Raw genomic sequence first — 22,020 nt, 5'->3', positions numbered from 1 at the left:
AGTTTGATGTGTTGAGCAGGGAACATGATGATTTATCCTTTGTGAATAATTAAAACTGACTCACTGGTGGTGGAACAGCAGTGACTATTCCTTTTTTTTTTTTTTTTTTTTTTTTTTTTAATGAGAGCAATTTATGACTTTCCCTGTGTTCCTTTCACAATGCAGTTACTATTGTTCTATCTGTTTCTTTTAACAGATTGTTGCTAATTCCTTTTTGGCAAACCTTACCACCTCTGCCCTTTTTGCTACTATTCTGGTGGAGTATCTTTTAGAGCGGCTGCCAGAAATGGGCTCCAATGTGGAGCTGTCCAATCTGTATCTCAAGCTGTTCAAGCTAGTCTTTGGCTCCGTTTCACTATTTGCAGCTGAAAATGAGCAAATGCTGAAGGTAAAGTTCATTTTGACCAAGGAAAAGAAATTGTTTGCATTTTTCTTCACTGTTTTTAGCAGTAAAATGCTTTTCCTGAAATGGCCATTTTAACGTTTGAAAAATGTTCTTTGTTTAAAAAAACCCCATTAAAGACAGAGATGCAGAAATGAAAGAGAATGGCCTACTTATACAAAAATATTTTTCATGAATGAGTGCCTCATATTGGGAACTGTGAAGTGATGTGGAAAACTCCTAAGTCTTTATGATTGAGTGTATGAGTGGTCTGCTTAGGACTCCCATAAACTTTCCCCTGGTTGAATGACTTTCTTGTCAAGAGGTGTATCTTACTCTATATTTATCCTTTATTGCTGTAGCCACAATAAAAAAGTTCAAATCACTTTAATAATGTTTAAATACTTAATTGTAGCCATCATTATAATATAGCTTCAATGAGAATAGTATGTTTGTGCAAGTATTGCCATTGAGGTCTGGTTTGGAAAACAAAACTGTTTTTAAAATTGTTCCAAGGACAAGTATTGTCTAAACTGCCTCATTAAAATGATCTTAGAAATATGGTGGTTTCTGTACCTAAAGCACAAAAGGAAAGTGTTTTCTTAGAACCACTTCCTATCTACATTGGCAAAAAAGGCACCAAATCTTAATATAATACTGTCTCTCTTCCTCCTCCCATTCCCTCTCCTCCTGCCCCCCAAACAGTGAAATATCTAACATAAATTAATTTTATATTGGTGGATATTTAGTGTGGGGATTCACTATAAAAGGACTAGCTGAGTATTTTGTTCCTAGATAGAACAGTGTAGGCTTACTAATGGATTACTAATTTAACTTGGTTATTTGTAAAGCAAAAGTAATATGAAACCATATGCATGTAATCTGTGCTGTTTCCCCTCTTCTGTCATCAAAATCAAGGTCACTTAGATTTTATAAACTGCAAATCCAATTTAAATGGCATGATTTACTGCCTTTACAGTTCCATGCTTCTGTTGTATTTTTGTTTCAACAAAATTGATGATGTGGCCTTGAGTAGACAATTTCATTTGAACGATGAAAGCTATTCACCGCAATTGTGTAGCAGAGTACAGGGCTTTGAGAAGTTGTTAAAACCTATAATTATTTTACTATTCATACCTGGGATGAGTGTGTCCTGGTAGCTACTAGTAATATTTCAGTTTCTACAAGCTGTTAATGTCCTACATTCTAAGAAGTCCTTAAGCAGAATTGTGATTTTTCTAATTGCGGAGAAATGTTCTTAAAATATGGAGTGCTTTTAAAAAGTGCTCGTGAAAATGAAGGCTTGAATGATAGCGCTAGATTTAGAGCTAAAGGGAACTCATTTATCTCTGATATTTTTACCAATCCATCCTTAAGGTTCTTAGGAACTCAGGCTGCCAGTTATGTCAGAGTTAGTATTTTGGTCTATACTTACTTAGCGGGAATAAGTGAGCACAAACTCTTTCATTTGTGACTCGTGTGAACCTATGTCTCGAATGGTGAAGAATGATACATTTCTTAGCTCTAATTCAGATAATCTTTTTGTATTTTTAATGTTTAATCTTTAGTAGCCTCTTTGTGTGTTTCTGTGGCTCACCTATATCAAACGTATTTGGGGTAATCAAGGAAGGTTATTTCATCTAGATGATTGACAGGAAAATAACTTTATATCCTGTTGTATTTTTAAACAGTGATGGTGAAGCTGATGCTTTAATCTTGACGTTTACTTTTATAGCCGCATTTACATAAGATAGTGAACAGCTCAATGGAACTGGCACAGACTGCCAAGGAGCCATACAACTATTTCCTTTTACTCAGAGCACTGTTCAGATCTATTGGAGGAGGCAGTCATGATCTCCTGTATCAAGAGTTCTTGCCGCTGTTACCAAACTTGTTGCAAGGTCAGAACAAATATCTTTCCCTGTTTCTGAATAAATGTTGAAAATATTTATTTATTTTGTGTACACAATGAAAGTTCTTGAAAATGTTCATGTAATTTTTAATTTATCTTTACTGGAAGCCCAAACTTTTAAATTAAACCACTCAGGTTAGTTATGTGGTGGGATTTTTTTTGTTTTTGTTTTTTACATATAGTTACTGAACATATACATTCTTCTGTTCCAGCATCCTCATTGACTGAAGGCTAGAATTGCCAAATTAGACTAGTGTACTAACAGGTTATTTCCTTACGTTAAATGTGTATTTTAATGTGGTTGCATACACGTGTATGGTATTTTCAGTCTGTTTTCTGCTACATAGTAATTATCTTTGGACCTGCATGTGTATAGGAATAATAGATTTATAGTTAGGGAATAGATATAGTGAAGCAGTAAGGCATGCTGAGTGTGATTGGGAAACTACTAGTTGTTTTAGACCATATTATAGTGTCTGTTTTTTTAAAAACATGTAACCTCCTATTATTTTTTAGGACTTAATATGTTGCAAAGTGGCTTGCACAAGCAACATATGAAAGATCTGTTTGTAGAACTCTGTCTCACTGTACCAGTTCGATTGAGCTCCCTCCTCCCTTATCTGCCAATGTTGATGGATCCTTTGGTGTCGGCTCTAAATGGATCTCAGACCCTGGTTAGCCAAGGTTTGAGAACTCTTGAATTGTGTGTGGATAATTTGCAGCCAGATTTCCTGTATGATCATATTCAGCCAGTGCGAGCAGAGCTTATGCAGGTAAATATGTAGTTTTTACTAAGACCACTAGGGGTCACTAGTCACTTAAATATCCCTAAACCTTTCCTTTGAAATTTAGGATCGCTAGACAGAACTTTCCGTCTAGGTGTTGCACATATGGTTCATATGTGCACATATGAAAAGATTTAAATTAAATGAGGCCAGAACGTAACATTTTTGTAGCTCTTCCCCCTTTATCTGTTTTTAAAAAAAATATTTGAAAGCCAAGCATTGAAATTCGGTAGTAAGGTGGCAAGTACTATGCAAAAGATTAATAGATATAGAAGATGACAAAGTTTAGGTAATGGACTGGAAAATAACTAATTACTTTTGTGTAATCTGCTCTTTTAAAACCATGTAGTATATAGACTTGAGCCATGATTTGCTACTTAATGGTGGTTTGGGTGACTTCAGGGTTTTCAAAGTTTTAGATGGAGGATTAGCTTGAAATGCTAAGCCATGTTTAAACTTGGCCAATTCCTCTAAGATGGGATATTCTTTATCACATGAAGAAAAAAAAAGTTGAATATATCTTGAGCTTCAAACATAGCATTTACTTTTCAAGCCCTCTGTGTATGGAGCATCCTTATTAAGCAGCACAGTGAACTAGATTTACTGCACCCTCAGCGGGGCCTTATGTTTTGTATATCATTCTTTCCTTCCTATATTAGCTAAATTGTAATTGAACTCTGTACAACTTCTTTACTATATTGAGAAAAGCTAATGCTCCTTTTTGGAACAAGAAGGGAAACATTTGATTTTCAAAAAGAGGAAATTCTTATGTCTGTTAAAATCTCTCTTCAATAGCTTATTTAGTTCATTAGAAATAAATTAAATTTAATCTTATTAAAAATTAAACCTGCACATTTCTATATATTTTGAAGCAACACTTCTCTCAATATAGTACACTTAAACATTTAAATTATTTGTAGGCTTTATGGCGTACGTTACGCAATCCTGCAGACAGCATTTCCCACGTGGCTTATCGTGTACTTGGTAAATTTGGTGGAAGTAACAGGAAGATGTTAAAGGAATCTCAGAAACTACAATACATAGTTACGGAAATTCAAGGACCAAGTATTACAGTAGAGTTTTCAGACTGTAAAGCATCTATTCAGCTTCCAATGGAAAAGGTAAAGCTTACCCTTTTTTCTAGTCATTTTCCTTCCAGTAAAGTTTCTGCACTGTTAATATTTGCTTATGAAATGACCTTATTAAAACTCTTACTACATGTGCCATCAGCTTCAGACATGAATTGTTGATGTCCTTAAAGGCATTTTTATTTAAATGATTATATAACTAGCATGCTGGAAACAATTAAAAGATTATTTTATTTTATACTGTTGTATCTGGCCAAAGAGTTCATACTTCAGTTATTATTTCTTGGTCCGTAAACCACCACTACTTCCTTAGCAAACAAATCTATCCATGTGTTCTTGGGACACTTTCTGATTTCCATTGTCTGCAATACATAAAATAGCTCAGGAAAAAACCCCAAACAAACCAAGAACTTGTTTATAATAAGTAATTATTGAGAGAGAGAGCTGTTGATATTTTGCCTGGAGTTCCTTTTTAATTGGAGGTGAGCCAACCTTGATAGAGTTGGAGAATTTGTTGAATTTGGCATGCAAAACTACTTCAAGTTTGTCGACTGTTTTTTAGTTCACCTCTATTTGAACCCTGTTTTATCCCAAAGGAGAATCTGTAAAAAAACCCCAACCTGTTAGCAAAAGACAGGAAAATGCCCAAAAGCATGGCTGGCACAAATGTACTGCCCGATCTCTGTGTATGCTGTTTGTTCATTATTCTTTTTTCTCTCAGTTCTGATTAGTTTTGTATGGTTAGATCAGGAGCTGAGAGCTGGAACTTTCTGAGTTATTTTTCTGCTGGTTTTTTACCTAATCACTTCCCAGAGTAGAAACATTAATATTAATATAACTGTTTTGAGATTTGAATGGGTACCAACCTCACTAATGCTGACTTCTGTCTAGCCTTCTGAAAGCTGAATTTGCATGGTATCTCAAGGCTTTTATGCTTCACAGCTGTCTCTTCAATTACATGGAACACTGATCAACTTCTTAGAGTTGACCAGGAAACAATACTGTTTACAATATGCTTAATGGGCTATGTCTAAACTGACTGTGGCAAAGTCTCCGCTGTCAGATTGACTTCTCTGGATCGATTGAGTGGTCAGTGAAGACCCGCTCAGTCGATGGAGAAGTCGATGTTATTAATCCATCTATGCAAGTGGCGTAGCGCTGCGTCGATGGCAACGTGGGTCCCATTGACGCAGTGCAGTGAAGACGGCACACAGAAGAGAAACACAGAAGTCGACGGGAGTTATGCAAGTTCTTTGCATACTTTGCGTAACTGCCGTCGAATCGCCGGGGTAAGTGTAGGCCACGCCATGGTTGCTGAAAGTAAATGGAAAAAGTGGGACTGATGTGAAAGTGGTAAGAAATCCATCTTTCCTTTTAGTGCCCTGGTGAGAAAAGTTCCACTTCAGTGGTCTGTGAAAACTGCTTGTTCTTTTCATTGAGACTTTGATAAGATTGCTTAAAAGATTGAGAGAGCAGCTAGTTAATCCAGTAAATGGAAAGATGATTTTCCTTTAGAAAGAAACAAAATATCCCTTTGTCTATAGCAAAAGGTTTTCAAAGATCACTTTTGTCTACCTCATCTCATATTAACTGTTTAAACATGAATGATTGGATTTCATTTTACATTTTACAATCCGTTAAACAATGAAATTTCTTATTTCATTCCCCCCAAATGAATTTTCCACATAGGTCAGATTTGATGCATGTCTGTCTTATATTTGGGTGTGTGTGTTCTTTTCAAGGAAGGATGTAATATAAAGTATGTGCACTTGAAAAGATTTAACTCCAAAATATGAGAGATCCAGAGGTAATCTCTGGGCTTAAGAGACAACTTCAAGTATCCTCAAATGTCTTGAGTACAGTTCTTCTCTTCCTTTGGCCAAAGACTGATCTCCATTAAACAGAGTTTGGACATGTTAACAGTTGCTCAAGACAGGGTTCACAATATATGATGTGAAAGAACTCTTGTATTGAGTGAGAAAAGGAACAAACCATATATGAAGAGAGAATCTGTGGAAATAGTATATTTGTGTATGTGTATGTGTGTGTCTCTCTCTCTGCAGTTTATATTCAGGATATGTAGGAATTATGCGCAGTAATTACTGGTGGAGGGAGGAGGCTGAGGCTGTCTCGACTACAAAATTAAGTCGACTGGAGTTAGGTCGACCTATGTTACCGCAGTAATTAAATCGGCTGTTCATGTCCAAACTACCGTTCTCCTGTCAGTGCTGTGCGTCCTCACCAGGAGCACTTGCATGGACTTAAGTGGGGACATTGTGAGGTGCTGACAACCGGAGCCCTGCCTCCCCAGGGCTACTAGCCACATAGCCAGAGCTGTCAGCCGTGCCACCTGTCAGGCCCATAAAAGGTGGCAGGGCTCCGGCTGTCTGCTCCAGGTGGTAACAAGTAATGTAAGCACAGACACTGTATTGACCTAACTACATTGATTTAAGTGCCTCTCACGGCAGTAGAGTTGTTAAGTCGATGTAGTGGGTGACTTACATCAGAGGGAAGGACATTTCAGTGTAGATGCGTACAGAGTTAAGTTGATGTAAGGTAATCTGTAGTTTAGACCAGGCCACAGTGTTTACGTGAGGAGTGAGGGAAGGAAGGAATACATCTGTGATTGTAGATGCTTTTGGCGATGATGTATTCAGAGCTTCCCATTCATATGAAACCAGAATAAATATAATTTCAGGTTCACTCAAGCCTACTTATATTATGCAAAAATTGGAGACTTTTAACTTGGGAGGTCTAAAGAATAGCAGGTATTTAAGTGACTTAGGTACCTTTATAAACCTATTATTCAGTGGGCTAGTTACCTGATTATAAGGCAGTATGAGTAACCAGTACTCCATTGATGTCTTATTTTTCATTGCAGGCAATTGAGACTGCACTGGATTGCTTGAAGAGTGCTAATACAGAACCATATTATCGGAGGCAGGCCTGGGAAGTGATCAAGTGTTTCTTGGTAGCCATGATGAGCCTGGATGATAATAAACATGCCTTATACCAGCTCCTGGCACATCCCAAGTATGATGATTCTATAAAGCATATATATTTATTTTTAAATGTGAAGTGTCCATAAACTAGTATAATTTTGAGGCAGAAATTAATTACTGAGTCTATACGATGCATGTCCAATGTGGGATTATCATCTGCAGTTTGCTTTCTAGTGCTTAATCCTGTTTTGTTTTAAATGACCAAAGCTGGGGGCCTCCCTGCCCTGGAGGGACAGTTCCAGAATTTTGTTTTATTTACCATAGATATTAGTTTCTTGACAGCTTGACTCTTCTTCCTTACCCCCAGCCAAAAAAAAAAGGTTTGGTAAGTTAGGAGATCATTTAAGACAATTTCTTTGTCCTATTGGTGAATTGTTGGTTGGAATATTCCAGAAGTTTGAGACACAATAACTCTTCTTCACTATCCCTTCTAAAATTGAGATACTTTGTGTTAGTTGTGATTAATGGCTTGTTCATTGTTTATTTTTCATTTTGGAAAAATTAAGTTAAATGAGGGTCACAATTCCAGATAAATTATATTACAGTGTTTTGACCGTTATCTGTTCCTTTTCCTTCCAATAGCTTTTCTTTGTGATTAAGTATTTTAAAGTGATCAGACATCATAGTATTTTGGCACAATAATAACTTAATCTGTCAACACTTTGCTACCCGCAACAGTTCTTCTTTTTGGGAAGCTGGGTAAATTTTTGGTGCTATGTAAATTCTTTAATATGGAAACAGATTTTTTTTCTGGTTTCAATTTAACAGGTCTCACTGGCAGCCCAGTAACCTGCCTTTGCTCTGTGTCTAATCTCTGCTCATGTGGCAACCTGCATGCTCATGTCCTTCTCTCCTCCTTTCTCCTCCTCCCAATTTCTATTGAAAAGAAAGCAGTGTACTTGGGACCCAGAACAGAGATGGCTGAGTCTGAGTTCGTTTAAGGTAGGGGGGGAGGATACTAGAGACTGGCATAGAATTGCCTGCACTTGTGGCAGCATGTAGGTTACCTGTGGCTACATGCAGCATGAAGGACAGGCTGCATTCACGCTCACTGTGGTGTGTAGATACACATGGCAGTGAAAGGCTCGGGCATGGGGGAAACACTGGGGAGCTGCCAAAGCCTTTCCCTGCTGCCTTCCGGAGCCTTTCACTGCAGTGTGGAAAGGCTCTGCCAGAGAGGAGTTGTAGGAGCCTTTCCCCAATGCAGTGAAAGGCTCCAGTGGCTCTCCTCTGACAGAACCTTTCCTCCTTTTCACAGTGAAAGACCCTGGGGTGAGAGATGCAGTGGGATACTACACTGCTAAAAATAGCAGCATAGGTATGGGAATCACTGCTTGGGCATGTAGAAGTGGTGTAGGGTATATACTTCAAGGTTCAGGTGTGTAGGGCACTCTGTTTTACTTTGCTTGCCTAAAACATGCCTCATCATTTACACTGCTGTTTATACACGTGCTAGCTGGGTGTGCAGTGTCTGTACTCTACATGTCGCTGTGACATCCCAACAGGGGAGATGATGGAAGGTGAATCATGATGATGAATAAGAGGTGGGGCCAGAGTCATCAAACTGTCTCCTGTTTCGTAATCTGTATATTAAGCCAGTCCCTTCCCCATTATCCACGCCCCCTTTCTGCACCTTCTAGCTGTGTTGGTCAGATTGCCCTTCTTCTTCACCACAGTTACCAAACCAAACCCTTCTCATGTTTGCTTTCTTTTCTCCTCCCTTAGCAGTTCTAATTTAAGGCTTCCCATTATGTGCTGCTTAGCTTTATTTTATTTTATTTTATTTATTTTTTAATTGCATAGAAAAATATTAAGTGTTTGTTTCTTCTGGACAAAAGCATGAGTGGAAAAAGCAGTGTAGTTAGGCATTCAATCAGTAGTGGTTCTATGAAAATATAAAACCTTTTTAACAAAGTTGATCTTGGAAAAGGCAAGGTATTTGCTTGAGCTGGGGTTTGTTAAATTAAGCAGTTATTTTTCTAGGTAGTTTTACTACTTCAACCAGTAATGGATAATAAAATGGTTGCATTTAGGTTACTTTTGCCATTGGTGTGCATAATGTATATGTTTGTTTATTGATTCCCTCACTGCAAATAATATGTAGCTAAAAAGCATGATTGTTTTTATAATGGTCACGGTGTAATATTTTGCTAGATTTGACATAAATGTAACTTTTAAAGTCTATTTGGACTGTGGAGCAAATAGGTTTTATTGGGTAGTGAATTAATAGATAAATAACATTTCAGATATTAAAGATCAGAATCAAATGTCATCTTACTTAATAAAATAAAAAGGATGAAAATATCAAAAATGCCAGTCTATAATTGAATTCACTGTGATGCCTGTATACATATTATTTGGGAATGTGTGTGGCCTCTTCTGAACCACTGGCTTTAAACGTTCATGATGGAAATTGAGCCATCCATCATATTGCCAGTGGTTGCCAAAATTAAAATGGATTAAATGAACTGATCTAGCTTTATCAGAATGATGGGGTGGGGGTTAGAAGTAAGGAACAAACTGTAAAGAAAGTCCTTGGTGGTTATGGTTGAATGGTCAGCATGGTAATTTAGGATTGTAATATAAATTTAATTTTGTCTTTTCAGCTTTACTGAGAAGTCCATACCCAGTGTAATTATTTCACATCGGTACAAAGCACAGGATACTCCTGCCCGTAAAACATTTGAACAGGCATTGACAGGTGCATTCATGTCAGCAGTCATCAAAGATCTGCGACCGAGTGCTCTGCCTTTTGTAGCCAGCCTAATTCGCCATTACACAATGGTGGCAGTAGCTCAGCAATGTGGTGAGTAAAGGAAGAATAGAAATTTCATGCACTGTCATGGGATAGGAAAGAGAAGCTTTAGTCTTTTGCAATAAATCCTTTGCTTAAAAAAAAGCATAAATTTAAAGTTTGGTACATTTAAGTTCTTAGTTTCGTTAGTTTCTTAATTATATCTTATTGTTACAATACATACTTGAATATGCTTACTTTTTTCTTTCTGTTACTTAACTGTTTGAACTTTAAAAAAAAATTTTTTTTTGTAAGCCATACTTACAAAGGTACAATATAATGATATTTTAAAAATATAAAAAATGCTAAGACAGTGAAATGTGCACAATTTGTAACTAAACAGACCACTTTTGAAAACTTGGAGCTGTGTATATCTCTGGTATCAACAGATGTAGAATGCACTTGTAATCTTAAATGCAAATTTCTTTATCGACTCTCCGCCCCTCAACCCCATGTTGGGGTTTGGGTACATTATCTTTGGTTTTCTTTTAATTTTTGAAGGACCTGAAAAGGAATTGTGTAAATAATGAAGAGTACTGCAGTATTTTCCACTTTTAAAATGTTACTTAATTTAACCTTTTTTTGTACCTTTTATATAGTTAAAGTGATGAAAAAAGAGATGCTCTAAGCATAATCTCATCAAGATACTGAAATGTATTTTTACTTCAATATTTTTAGTTTACTTTAATTTCGTAGTGCGATATAGTCACTGAATTAAAGGCAAGAAAGCATTTCAAATGAGGTTTCATTTAAAAACTAAAAAAAATTACCATAATCCATTTACATGCAAATAGTCATAATTTTCACTAATTTTGGAATGGATTGATCAAAGAAGATAGGAAGATCTAAGATAGTTTAATGCTGAAGTATCCATTGTCTTTTTTCTTTTCTTTTCTTTTTTTTAAACATAAACTGTAGGGCCTTTTCTGCTGCAGTGCTATCAGATTGGAAGCCAGCCCAGCACAGCCATGTTTCATAGTGAAGAAAATGGATCGAAAGGAATGGATCCTTTGGTACTTATTGATGCCATAGCCATCTGTATGGCATATGAGGAAAAGGAGCTCTGCAAGATAGGAGAAGTGGCTCTAGCTGTGATATTCGATGTCGCAAGCATTATTCTGGGTTCGAAGGAAAGGGTAATATAACCTTTAATTCTTTAGTTTTAGCCTGTTTAATAGTGCTCTTGAACTCTTTCAAACTGGAAATGGGATGGTTTGATTGAATTAAATAATAAATAATTGACTCTGTTTTTTATTGTTTTTAGGCTTGTCAGCTTCCTTTGTTTTCATACATTGTGGAGCGTTTGTGTGCTTGCTGTTATGAACAAGCATGGTATGCTAAACTAGGAGGAGTGGTGTCAATTAAATTCCTCATGGAACGATTGCCTTTAATTTGGGTCCTCCAGAACCAGCAGACTTTCCTCAAAGCACTGCTATTTGTCATGATGGACCTAACTGGAGAGGTATTTAATGTATGGATGATTTCAGTGAGTGTTTGGGAAATTGTGTAACTTCATATGTTAAATTTATACAATCTAAATTCTTGCTAATACGAGTTTTATTACTTTACAGTTTAGTATACCTTTTAATGGTTGTTGTCTTTTTTTGTGTTAATGTGTTTGTCTTTTTACTTGAACCAGAGAAGATCTCAAGCACATAAAGTCAAATTTAACTCGGGTTTTATTGGGTACAACTCCACTGAAGATGTCTGAATTGCACCTGCTTACCTCAAGTTAAATTTGACCTATTGACTTTTAATCAACAGAATAACATTAAATATGCTGTGATTTGAGTAGACAAACGTTATTTTTCTTCATTTTAAACTCTGCTTCTGTTTAAAATGTGTATCTTGCTACCAATCAGATTTAATGTAGTTCTTGTTTAGTAGTAGATGCTTAGAGAATAGAGTTCTTGACCTTTTCTGAAAGCTAAATTGTTCACTGGCCAAGCTATCAGGGTATTCTAGCTTTTAGATTTCATTTATGAAATTGCATAGCATTCTATTTCGCTATTTTTGGATGAAAGGTGGAAAAGGTTAAAAAGGTGTGTTAACTTTTTAAATTTCTTGCAAACAGTCATTCATAACTGAACATAGTACTTGTAAAGGTCACTAATCTGCACAACTAACGAATCCATGACTTCTTAGGTTTCCAATGGAGCAGTTGCTATGGCAAAGACCACACTAGAACAGCTTTTGATTAGATGTGCAACTCCTTTAAAAGATGAAGAAAAAACAGAAGAAATCCTAGCAGCACAGGAAAAGTCTTTCCATCATGTGACTCATGACCTGGTTCGAGAAGTTACGTCTCCAAACTCCACTGTAAGAAAGCAAGCCATGCATTCATTGCAAGTGCTTGCACAGGTTACTGGGAAAAGTGTTACTGTGATTATGGAGCCACATAAAGAGGTGAGATTATCACAAAGGGGATTAATTGAGACTCCAATACATTTTAAAATAGCTTAAGGTTTTTGTTTCAAAAAGCGTTTTGCAAAAGCGTTTTCATACATTATTGAAACAAACTCTAAAGTACTGTTAATACTGGATACTTTTTCATCTGGCTTTTACAATAGCAGTCCAGGAAGTAGCATTCTCCACATTCATGTTGCAGTGGTGCAGTGAGTCACGGAGGCTAACTTTTTATCTGAAGCCTATTTTTCAGGCTATTATTGTTCCATTTATCCTTAGATATATTGGATACAAGGAGGTGAGCTTGTAAGGAGTTGTCCTTCACTGTAGGAAGGTGATAGCAGGTTTGCACAATTTTTTTGGGTCTGGTTTGATTATTAAACTAAATATTTTAGTGAATTTTAAAAGCCTTTAATGCTAATATGGGGTTAAGAGGCAACCAAGCTGTCTAGCTCACCGCTTGTGCCTCCTTGGGGCTTGGTGTGGCAGAACTCTCTCCACTGGCTGCTCCCCCTCTGTGGTAGCCTGCCTCTTCCTGTAACTTGGCCTGAGGTCACTTCAAAGTCTCTCCCCTTCTAGGATAGTTCATAACCAAAAAGCAAGGGGAATTAACACAAATAAACTGCGTTAGTAAGGGGGTGGGGGGACTGGTTCCCTCTCAGGGCATATCAGAATCAGGCAATTGCTTCCCTCAGGGAGGGTCTTTCAGGCAGTGGTTGTTGGGGAAGTTCCTGCTGTCAGTTGCCGTTTCCCCGGGTTGAAGGTCCATTTTATTCCCTGGTCTGCCCACAAGTGAGATGTTCTGCTTCCCTTTTAACTCCTCCTTCAGCCTATACATATCTTGCAGGTGTTGTGGGCGGAACTGGCTAAGCCTAAACTCCTTGTTGTCCAGTGTGGTTTGTATACCCCATCACATAAACCAACTTAGAGTAGTTAGGTTTCACTGATCTAAGCACATTTCAAAGTTGGATTGTTACTTGAATTTGTACATGTAGTGTGTGGCTGTTAGGGCAGAATCAGTAAAATATATTTTACTCATGTTAGTTTAGTTCCTCAAACTGTAGAGTAGACCTTGTCCTATCCTTCTGATACAGGCTGGAGACTCAATCTCATGTTACCCTCCACACAAACTTTGCTGTGCCTCTCCTACCCACCTTCCCAACATTAAATTCCCCACAGTTTGCATGCAGGCAGAAATCATCATTTTTTTTATGCCCCGCGAAGATAATGACATGAGGTCCTGAAAAACATTGTAAAGTTGGCTTTTGATGGGCCAAAAGGGTCTGCACAGGATCTCCTACAACAAAAGACCCTGTTGTAATTCATGCAACAGGGATGACACCTAAAAATGGCAATTAGTCAGGATCTCACAGGTGGATAAAGGAGGTAGATAAGTGAGAATAAAAGGTTGTTGTAATAACGCACCTTAAATAAGTATTTCCATACTCTGACAATTTAGGATCTGACAGTATTTTAACTGCATGACTTAACACATGTTTATCCTTAAATATCTGAATTTTCTGTGACTTTCAGACATCTTTTTTATAGCTCCAGGGTTCTAATAATGTTTTAAAAGAATATAGATCCATTTACACTTTTTACTATCTTGACAAAGTATTTTGTCTAGGGGTGCAGTTTTAATGTTTGCAGTTTGTGCAGATGTTTCGTTCTTATATGAAACGTAACTGTTATTGTTACTCAATTAATCAGAAATAGTCATGGTGACAAAAAGCTATTCATTCCATAAAAATAAGAAAATATTAGTTAAAATAGGAATATGTAATAGCCTGTTAAACAAATGATTATGAATGATATTGGCTCAAGGAAATCTTTTTGAGCTCAGTGACTTACCCATAATGAGATGAATAAAATGATATCCTTTTAATAAACTGTTTATATAATCATTTATGCCCTGTAATCAAGACACTATTCTAAATGATATTTTGTAGGTTCTCCAAGACATGGTTCCTCCAAAAAAGCATTTACTTAGGCATCAGCCTGCAAATGCCCAAATTGGGCTAATGGAGGGGAACACCTTTTGCACAACTCTGCAGCCCCGACTCTTTACAATGGATCTAAATGTTGTGGAACACAAGGTTTTTTACACAGAGGTACTTCCCTTTTTCTATATTCTGATATTTCAAACTGAAGATATTTATATTGTATCCTACAGCAATGATTTAGGCACTGACAATATAAGTAGGCACCCTGGAAATAAACATTCAGTTTTTCTATGCATGCTGTGTGTTGAGTCTCACGCTGCCATTTGTGGGTATCAGTATTTTCTGCTGAATTTAAGCTTTCATGTAAAAAATTTAAACTTTTTGGTTCACTTTGAAGGGCTGTCTGCCTGTATCTTCAAATTAAAGCAATAGCTCTGAGAAGTGTGGAGTGTTCTTAATGTCAATGAGGTGTTTGATATGATACTTTCAGTAAAAGTTTTTTAACTGTCTGTGGCCTTGTTGACACACACTGTTCACATTGATTAACAAAATTAGTGCAACCCCGTCTCATAGATGCAGTTATATTAATTTTCAAGTGTTTATTGGTTTAATCTTATTTGGTAACCGCTTTAACTGAATTGGTTATAATCTGTATGTAGATCAGCCTTCGGTACTGATTTCTGATTTAGAAACATCCAAGTAATTTGCTTAGAGCATAGATTGATATTTTTTAAAAGGACATTCCACAAAATCTGATTTTAAAAATACAGATAGCTGAAAGTTCTTCCTTGAGTGCTGGTCCCTATGTGCATTCCATATGTGGGTGCGCATGTGCGCCATGCGCTGGAGCTGGAACTGTTGAAATAGACTCCATCGACCAGCGTGCCATGTGTGGTCCACGTGTTTGCATCTGAGGTCTTGTAAGGCTGCGCAGATTGACGTCCCTTCAGTTTGCTCTTACTGTCGCATGGCTAGAGTCAGATAGAGTCTATCCTCTTTGCCTTTGAACTGTGTAGAGAAGGAAAAAAAAATTTCTCATAGTTATTGTTAGACATTGCTTTGCAGTAGTTAGTGTTTTAAAAAAAAAAAAAAAAAGTCCGCTACTGTTAGGATAGTTAGCGACCGTTGCAGGACTCTACCTGGGGTGTCCCACCCGTTCGGGGGGACTATGCCCCAACAGGGGGGGGTTTAAGAACTGTGCCTTTTGACCACAGTCTTTCTCCATTAGCGATGAACACCAACACTGCCTCTCTTATCTGGGTGAGACCCACATTGTCACTCGGTGCTCCACCTGCCAATTGTTCCAAGCACGAACTCAGGAGATTAGAGAACTGAGACTCCAGAAACACCTCCTGGGAGAGGCAATGCGTCTGCGTGTGCATTCAGAAATGGCACTGATGGGCCCACCGGAATTCCCAGCTGCACCAGTGGTGCGGATGTTCCCCACCAGTATGACACAGATGGTACCGTAGATCTATAAAGCTCATAAGAAGCATAGCTATGGGCACAAGGGGGGATCCCTGGTAAGATCCGTCCCCAAGCGCAGCATTACCTCCCTGAGCTGTGACAAGCTGGGAGAGAAGTCGTGCACTGAGAGAGAGGCACCTGCTCCCAAGAAATCCAAAGTGGAGCAGATGACAATACACCTAGACAGACTGCAACCCACAATGACTGATGCACCACCCACTCCTCTGGAACAGTCAACTTCGCCAAGCTCGTCAAGCCTGCTTCGCCCGGGACTGAGCACATCCCCAGTACAGCACACACCAGGCAGACTATCGCCCCAATGCATACAGCAGATCTGCTTCTGCCTTTGGATAGCGCCCCACTACTGCATGGATCATAGGGGATCATGCAGCCTCCATCTCTGGTGGATGAACCTCTGCCCCTACGAAAACTGCTGACTGGACAGCCCACAGAGCCAGCACTGACCATATTAGCAGGGCCGGCTCTGCCATCAGCAGTCAGGCTCTGAGTGGTCATCAGAACCAGGGTCATCCTTCTCATAGACATCATACACATGGGATATTTGATAGAATTCCACACCTTTCCCTCTTGCTGCCCTCTCCAGGCCAACCATGCACGCCCAGCACAACTGGACCTCCTACAAAGGGAAGCACGCATCCTCTTTGAGAAAGGAGTCATGGAACTGGTCCCACACCATTATCAGGGCCATGGCTTCTACTCCCCCTATTTTCTCATACAGAAGAAAGGAAGGGATCTCCACACCATCTTGAATCTGCAGGCACTAAACTGATTAATCTGCAAATTCCGCTTTCGAATGACTACCCTCCCATCCATATCATTCCCTCCCTTCCCCCCGGAGCATGATTTGCAGCACTCAATATGAAGGAAGCATACTGCCAGGTGGACATTCACCGCGCCCACTGCAAATTTCTTCACTTTACAGTGGGTCACTTTCATTACCAATTGAGTGTACTCCCCTTCGGGATTGCCACTACCCCTTGAGTGTTCTCAAAGATCTTTGTTGTGGTAGCAGCACATATGAGATGCCTGGATCACTCCTTTTCCCTGCCTGGATGACTGGCTCTTAGTGACATCATCCTGAGACTGCCTCCTTGCCACTATCCGCACGCTGCGGGAACTCCTAACCAGGTTGGGTGTATGCATCAATGAGGCGAAGTCCACCCTCGTACCAACCAGAAAACTCACCTTTATAGGAGTGTACTTGGACTCCCGTGTGGGAAAGGCATTCCTTCAAAAAGACCATTTCATCATATTCACCTTCCTAATTACGCAGCTACAATGCCGCAGACGCCTCCACCACTGCCTTTTGCTCCTGGGACATAAAGCAGTATGCACAGCAATCACGCCATACACATGCCTTCACATAAGATGCCTTCAGCTATGGCTTTGCTTGGTGTATGACCTGCACAAGGACCACCTCAACAAATGGGTCATCTTCCTTCCTACAGTCCTCACTTCCCTAACTTGGTGGTGCAACCCGTCCAAGGTCATGGTAGGCATCTCCTTCAACCCCCTAATTCCTATGCCACTCTCACCATAGACACTTCCCTCATAGGCTGGGGTGTCCACATACAGGGCCATATGGCGCAAGACCTCTGATCCCCCAGAGAAGCACGGATGCACATCAGCATCCTGGAGTTACATGCAGTCTAGTGTGCTTGTCAGGTGCTTCTTCCTTTCGTTCCGTCCAGACATACACAACTCCTCTCGGACAACATGACCGCAGTTTTCTACATCAACAAACAAGGTGGCGCTAGATCACCAACCTTTGCTGGAAAGCGGGTACGCTTGTGGAACTGGTGCCTATGGCACCATGTCATACTTCACGTGACCCACTTACCAGGGACGGACAACAACCTTGCAGATACCCTCTGCCTCTCCTTCCACTGCAACCACAGGTGGGAGCTGCATGACCCCATTCTCCACTCCTCCTTCCGTCAGTGGGACACACCGCGATGGAATCTCTTCATGATGGCCTCCAACCATAAGCCCCCCCTTCTGCTCCAGGGGTGCTCTTGGTCAGAATTCACAAGGGGATGCTATCTTCCTACGTTGGGCACCAGAGTTGTATTATGCTTTCCCTCCCATCCCACTTTTCCACAAGTACTCCGCAAGGTGAGGCGGGACTGAGCAGCCCTCATACTCATAGCCCCCTTCTGGCTCCGCTAATATTGATTTGCAGATCTTTTTCACCTTTCAGTCTGCCCACCAATATATCTTCCCCCTTTCCCGAACCTCCTCACCCAAAAATAGGGCCAAATCTGCCACGCCAGCCCAGACGCTCTTCACCTCATGGCCTGGTATTTGGATGGGACTCACAAGTAGACAAGGCATGCTCTATGCTGGTAAGAGACATACTTACCCACAACAACGCCCCACTACCAGCGCATGCTACCAAGCTAAATGGTGACGTTTCACAGAGCGCGCAGCATGCAATCACTATTCCATAAACATGGTGACCATACTGACCATCCTTGACTCTCTGCTTTCCTTGACTATCTGCTTAATCTTTGCCTTTCAGGCCTCACCCACTCCTCCATTTGAGCACGCCTGGCAGCAACAAGTGTTTTCTTCCCACCTATAGATGGCTTCTCTGTCTTCAGCTATCCAACCACTCCTTGATTTGCTTTGGGGTCTCCTTAACACCTTCCCATCGGTCAGAAAACTGACTCCTTCTTGGGACCTCAACCTTGTCCTCTCAGCTCTCACTAAATCACACTTTGAGCCACTGGCCACTTGTTTGCTCACGCATCTATCCATGAAGGTGATTTTCTTAGTGGCCATCACTTCCGCCCAACGAGTCACTGAATTAGCAGCCATGATGGCAGAACCTCCTTTCACGATGTTCCATAGGGATAAAGTCTCCCTATGACTTCTCCCCAAAGTGGCCTCACCGTTCCAAGTCAATCAAGTCATCCATCAAGTCAACCTTTTACCCTAAGCTACACACCTCCACCAGGGCATACACCCTACTTTCACTGTGATGTCTGTCTGTAATGCACTGGCCTTCCTATCTCCAATGCACCCGTGCTTTCTGAGCCTCATCCGGACTCTTTTTTTGCCATAGCGGAGCACTTCAGAGGCCGTGCTCTTTCTTCCCAATGGAACTCTAACTGGATCTCCCATTTCATCACAGCACTGCCCACTCTATAAGAGCACAGGCTACCATGTCAGCCCAACTTGCAGATGTCCCGGGCAGGACATTTGTAAAGCAGCAGAATGGTCCTCATCCATGTGTTCCCCACTCATTATGCCCTTTCCCATTTGGCGGCAGTTGGCCGAGCAGTCCTACAAACTCTTACTTTCCTTGCTTCCACCCCCAAACTGAATATTGCTTGCTATGCTACCCACATATGGAATCCACATAGGGAGCAGCACTCGAAGAAAGGGAAGTTACTTACTTAACTGATGGTTCTTTGAGAGGTATGGTCCCTTTCTGGCTTCCAGTCCTCCCCCTTGGCCCCTCTGCTATAGGCTCGAAGCCTGCTGGTAAGAAGGAACTGATGGGGCGTCGGCCTGTGCAACCTCATAAGATCTCAGATGCAACCACGTGGATCACACATGGTGCACAGGTCGACAGAGACTACTTCACAGTTCCGGCTCCAGCATATAGTGTGCATGTGCACCCATGTATGAAATCCAGATAGGGACCACACCTCTGGAAAAATCATCAGTTACAGTAAGTAACCTCCCTTTCTGTCAGTAATATGAGACAATCCAGAAAACTAGGGACATTCTCAATATCCAAGGACTTAGCTTTATTTCAATATGATTGTCTAGCTGCTTGGTCTTCCATTCTTTACTCTGCAATGCCCCAACGGACGTACTGCTTTTGAAAGGTCCCAGACACTAAGTAGAACTTATACAATAGAGAAGCAGGCTGGTGTTGAATCTAGACATGCGAGGCCCATATTTCCTCTTTGTTAGGCAGGAGGGTGCAGGATGCCTCTGCAATGGAAAAGAGGAGGCTAAAAAGCCAAGTATAATAGTGGCACCCTTTTATGCGTTAAGTGCCACAAACCTAATATCCTCTCACCTGCACTCAAGGACAAAACTGCTCAGCCATCAAATTTTTTTTTCTGCTTCCTGAGTTTGACCCCCTTCCTCAGCCTTCAAAAACTCACTTGCATCCTCACAGTGGATTTTTTTTTTTTTTTTTTTGGGCTCAAATAACTTTTTGGAGACCATTAGCCTACCTGTGCTTTAGAGGTTGTTTCAGGTCATTGTGATTATCTACCTCCATAACCAGCTCCTGTAGACAAACTCAGCAGTACCTCTACATCCTCCTTGAGTGTGACACTTAACCCAGGAAATAGAACTGCTATCTTGATAAAGGTAGTCTCCTGAGAATGAGTTAAGAAATTACCATGTTCTTGTTCCTAGTTGAAATAAATGATGCAGAGAGCAGATCATATAAAACAGGTAGAGGAGTCAATAATAACAATAATAATAATGCCTACCTCTTATATAGTGCTTTTTATCAGTATATCTCAAAGCACTTTGGAAAGGAGGTTAGTATCATTTATCACCATTTTACAGATGGAAAAATTAAGGCATAAAGAGGCAGTGCAACTTGCTCATGATCACTTCAACAGGCTAGTGACAGAGCCAGGAATAAAGTCCAAGTATTCTAAATCCCAGTCCAGTAAACTAGTAAATTAAGCACCAAACCTAAAGTGGGTTATAAGAAATTGTGCAGGCTCACTCTTTCAAGTATGGAATTGTGTACATCTGAGTTTGTATTTTCAACATCTTGTATGAAAATAAGTTATTTTTCAAACAGATCATTAAAGCAACTAATTGTGAGACCAGAGCTGTGTAGAGAGTATTATTGCCATGCTGAAAATGTAACTGGAAAGATTATTTCTAAAACATTCACAACAATCACTGTGCTAAACTTTTTTTTTTAAAACTTTCAGCTGTTGAATTTGTGTGAGGCTGAAGATGCCGCATTAATGAAATTACCTTGTTACAAAAGTCTTCCATCACTTGTACCTCTTCGAATTGCAGCCTTAAGTAAGTTAAAGCATGTAAATATAGCTTGTAGTAGACAGATGCCCTCTTTATAATAGCAACAGGCACCTTTGTAAAGTAATCTCAGCAGACTGAAGTCCTTGAAAGTTGTTCTTTCCAGATCATAGTTTGAGGGATAATGATGGGGACAGTGCATGGGAGCCTGCACTTCCATTGCTAATGCTGAATCTGCTCTCTGGATGAACAGGATTCAGTTTCCAAAGTTGTGAATCAGATAATTGTCAGAAGCAATAAATGCACGTAAATTCCAACAGAGAACATGAAAATGTAAAGCAAGCCAGGAGCTGCTATAGGCAGCAGTGGTCTTAAAATGTCTTAAATTTAAGTGTGGCTTTATTGCCAGAATTAAAGAAGAGAGAGAAAACATACAAATGATCTGGAAATAAGGAACTTCATAAATATTTACTCTGGGAAAAATAATTAACTATATGTTCTATCCAACAAAATGTCAATACATTCTCAGTCTGAATTAAAAAGAAATGATTAACATCAGAGGAAAATACTGCTGTCTCAGTTAACATATTTATAACCTTATTGAAGTCAGTGTGATTGCATGTATTAGAGAGCAAAGGTTGGCTGACAATTTTATACCAGTGATCGTATTCCTCATTTCATTTATTTACAGAAATGGTTTTTAGTCCCGAAGGACTAGAACTCTAAATACTTTTGGAATGACTTCTTTGAACAGCATTCAGAAAATTTAAAATACTATTAATAGTACCTCCAGTCCTTTGTTCTTGTGATGTTTGTGATTTGTGGCAAACATTTTAAAGCTGTAGTTGTCAGTAATTTCAGAAGAAATTAAACAAATGTATAGAGAATAAAAAATGCTTTTCCCCTTTGTATTTCAAGTTAACAAGGCAAAAAATATTTTGATTTTTCCAGACGCCTTAGCTGCCTGCAATTACTTGCCTCAGTCTAGAGAGAAAATCATTGCTGCACTTTTCAAAGCACTTAACTCAACAAATAATGAACTGCAGGAGGCGGGAGAGGCGTGTATGAGAAAGGTTAGTGATATTAAAACAATGCTGCTTTGTGATGGTCTTTCTTTTTGCTTTTCTCCAGAAGCAGTGTAACAAGGAAGCAGTATTTCTACTGGGATTAATGGTTGCTCTATTTGTGTTAGAGTGGCACCAGTGTAATTAAGTTGCCTTCAGTGTTTCTATGAAGTGTTTTTGGGGAGGGT

The 22,020-nt window shown here is 39.6% G+C and overlaps 1 protein-coding gene across 4 annotated transcripts in view; it reads left to right on the top strand.

The window, feature by feature from the left end:
• TRRAP (transformation/transcription domain associated protein) overlaps nucleotides 1–22,020 on the top strand; it is a 303,743-nt gene that overhangs the window by 181,553 nt on the left and 100,170 nt on the right. For all 4 annotated transcript variants that reach the window (XM_067550926.1, XM_067550924.1, XM_067550923.1 and 1 more), the window contains 12 exons: nucleotides 197–388; nucleotides 2,118–2,283; nucleotides 2,811–3,067; nucleotides 4,000–4,200; nucleotides 7,049–7,200; nucleotides 9,776–9,975; nucleotides 10,882–11,099; nucleotides 11,228–11,425; nucleotides 12,109–12,369; nucleotides 14,319–14,480; nucleotides 20,720–20,816; nucleotides 21,720–21,841. In XM_067550926.1, coding sequence (XP_067407027.1) covers nucleotides 197–388; nucleotides 2,118–2,283; nucleotides 2,811–3,067; nucleotides 4,000–4,200; nucleotides 7,049–7,200; nucleotides 9,776–9,975; nucleotides 10,882–11,099; nucleotides 11,228–11,425; nucleotides 12,109–12,369; nucleotides 14,319–14,480; nucleotides 20,720–20,816; nucleotides 21,720–21,841 — 2,226 coding nt within the window. The remainder of the gene's footprint in view (nucleotides 1–196; nucleotides 389–2,117; nucleotides 2,284–2,810; nucleotides 3,068–3,999; nucleotides 4,201–7,048; nucleotides 7,201–9,775; nucleotides 9,976–10,881; nucleotides 11,100–11,227; nucleotides 11,426–12,108; nucleotides 12,370–14,318; nucleotides 14,481–20,719; nucleotides 20,817–21,719; nucleotides 21,842–22,020) is intronic.

Source organism: Emydura macquarii, unplaced genomic scaffold (genome assembly GCF_026122565.2).
Source record: "Emydura macquarii macquarii isolate MOO-44397 ecotype Brisbane River unplaced genomic scaffold, CSIRO-AGI_Emac_v2 contig_1348, whole genome shotgun sequence".
In the NCBI taxonomy this organism is placed as follows: domain Eukaryota; kingdom Metazoa; phylum Chordata; order Testudines; family Chelidae; genus Emydura; species Emydura macquarii.
Note: the sequence above shows the minus strand (reverse complement) of the source record. Positions and strands in the feature narration are given on the sequence as shown.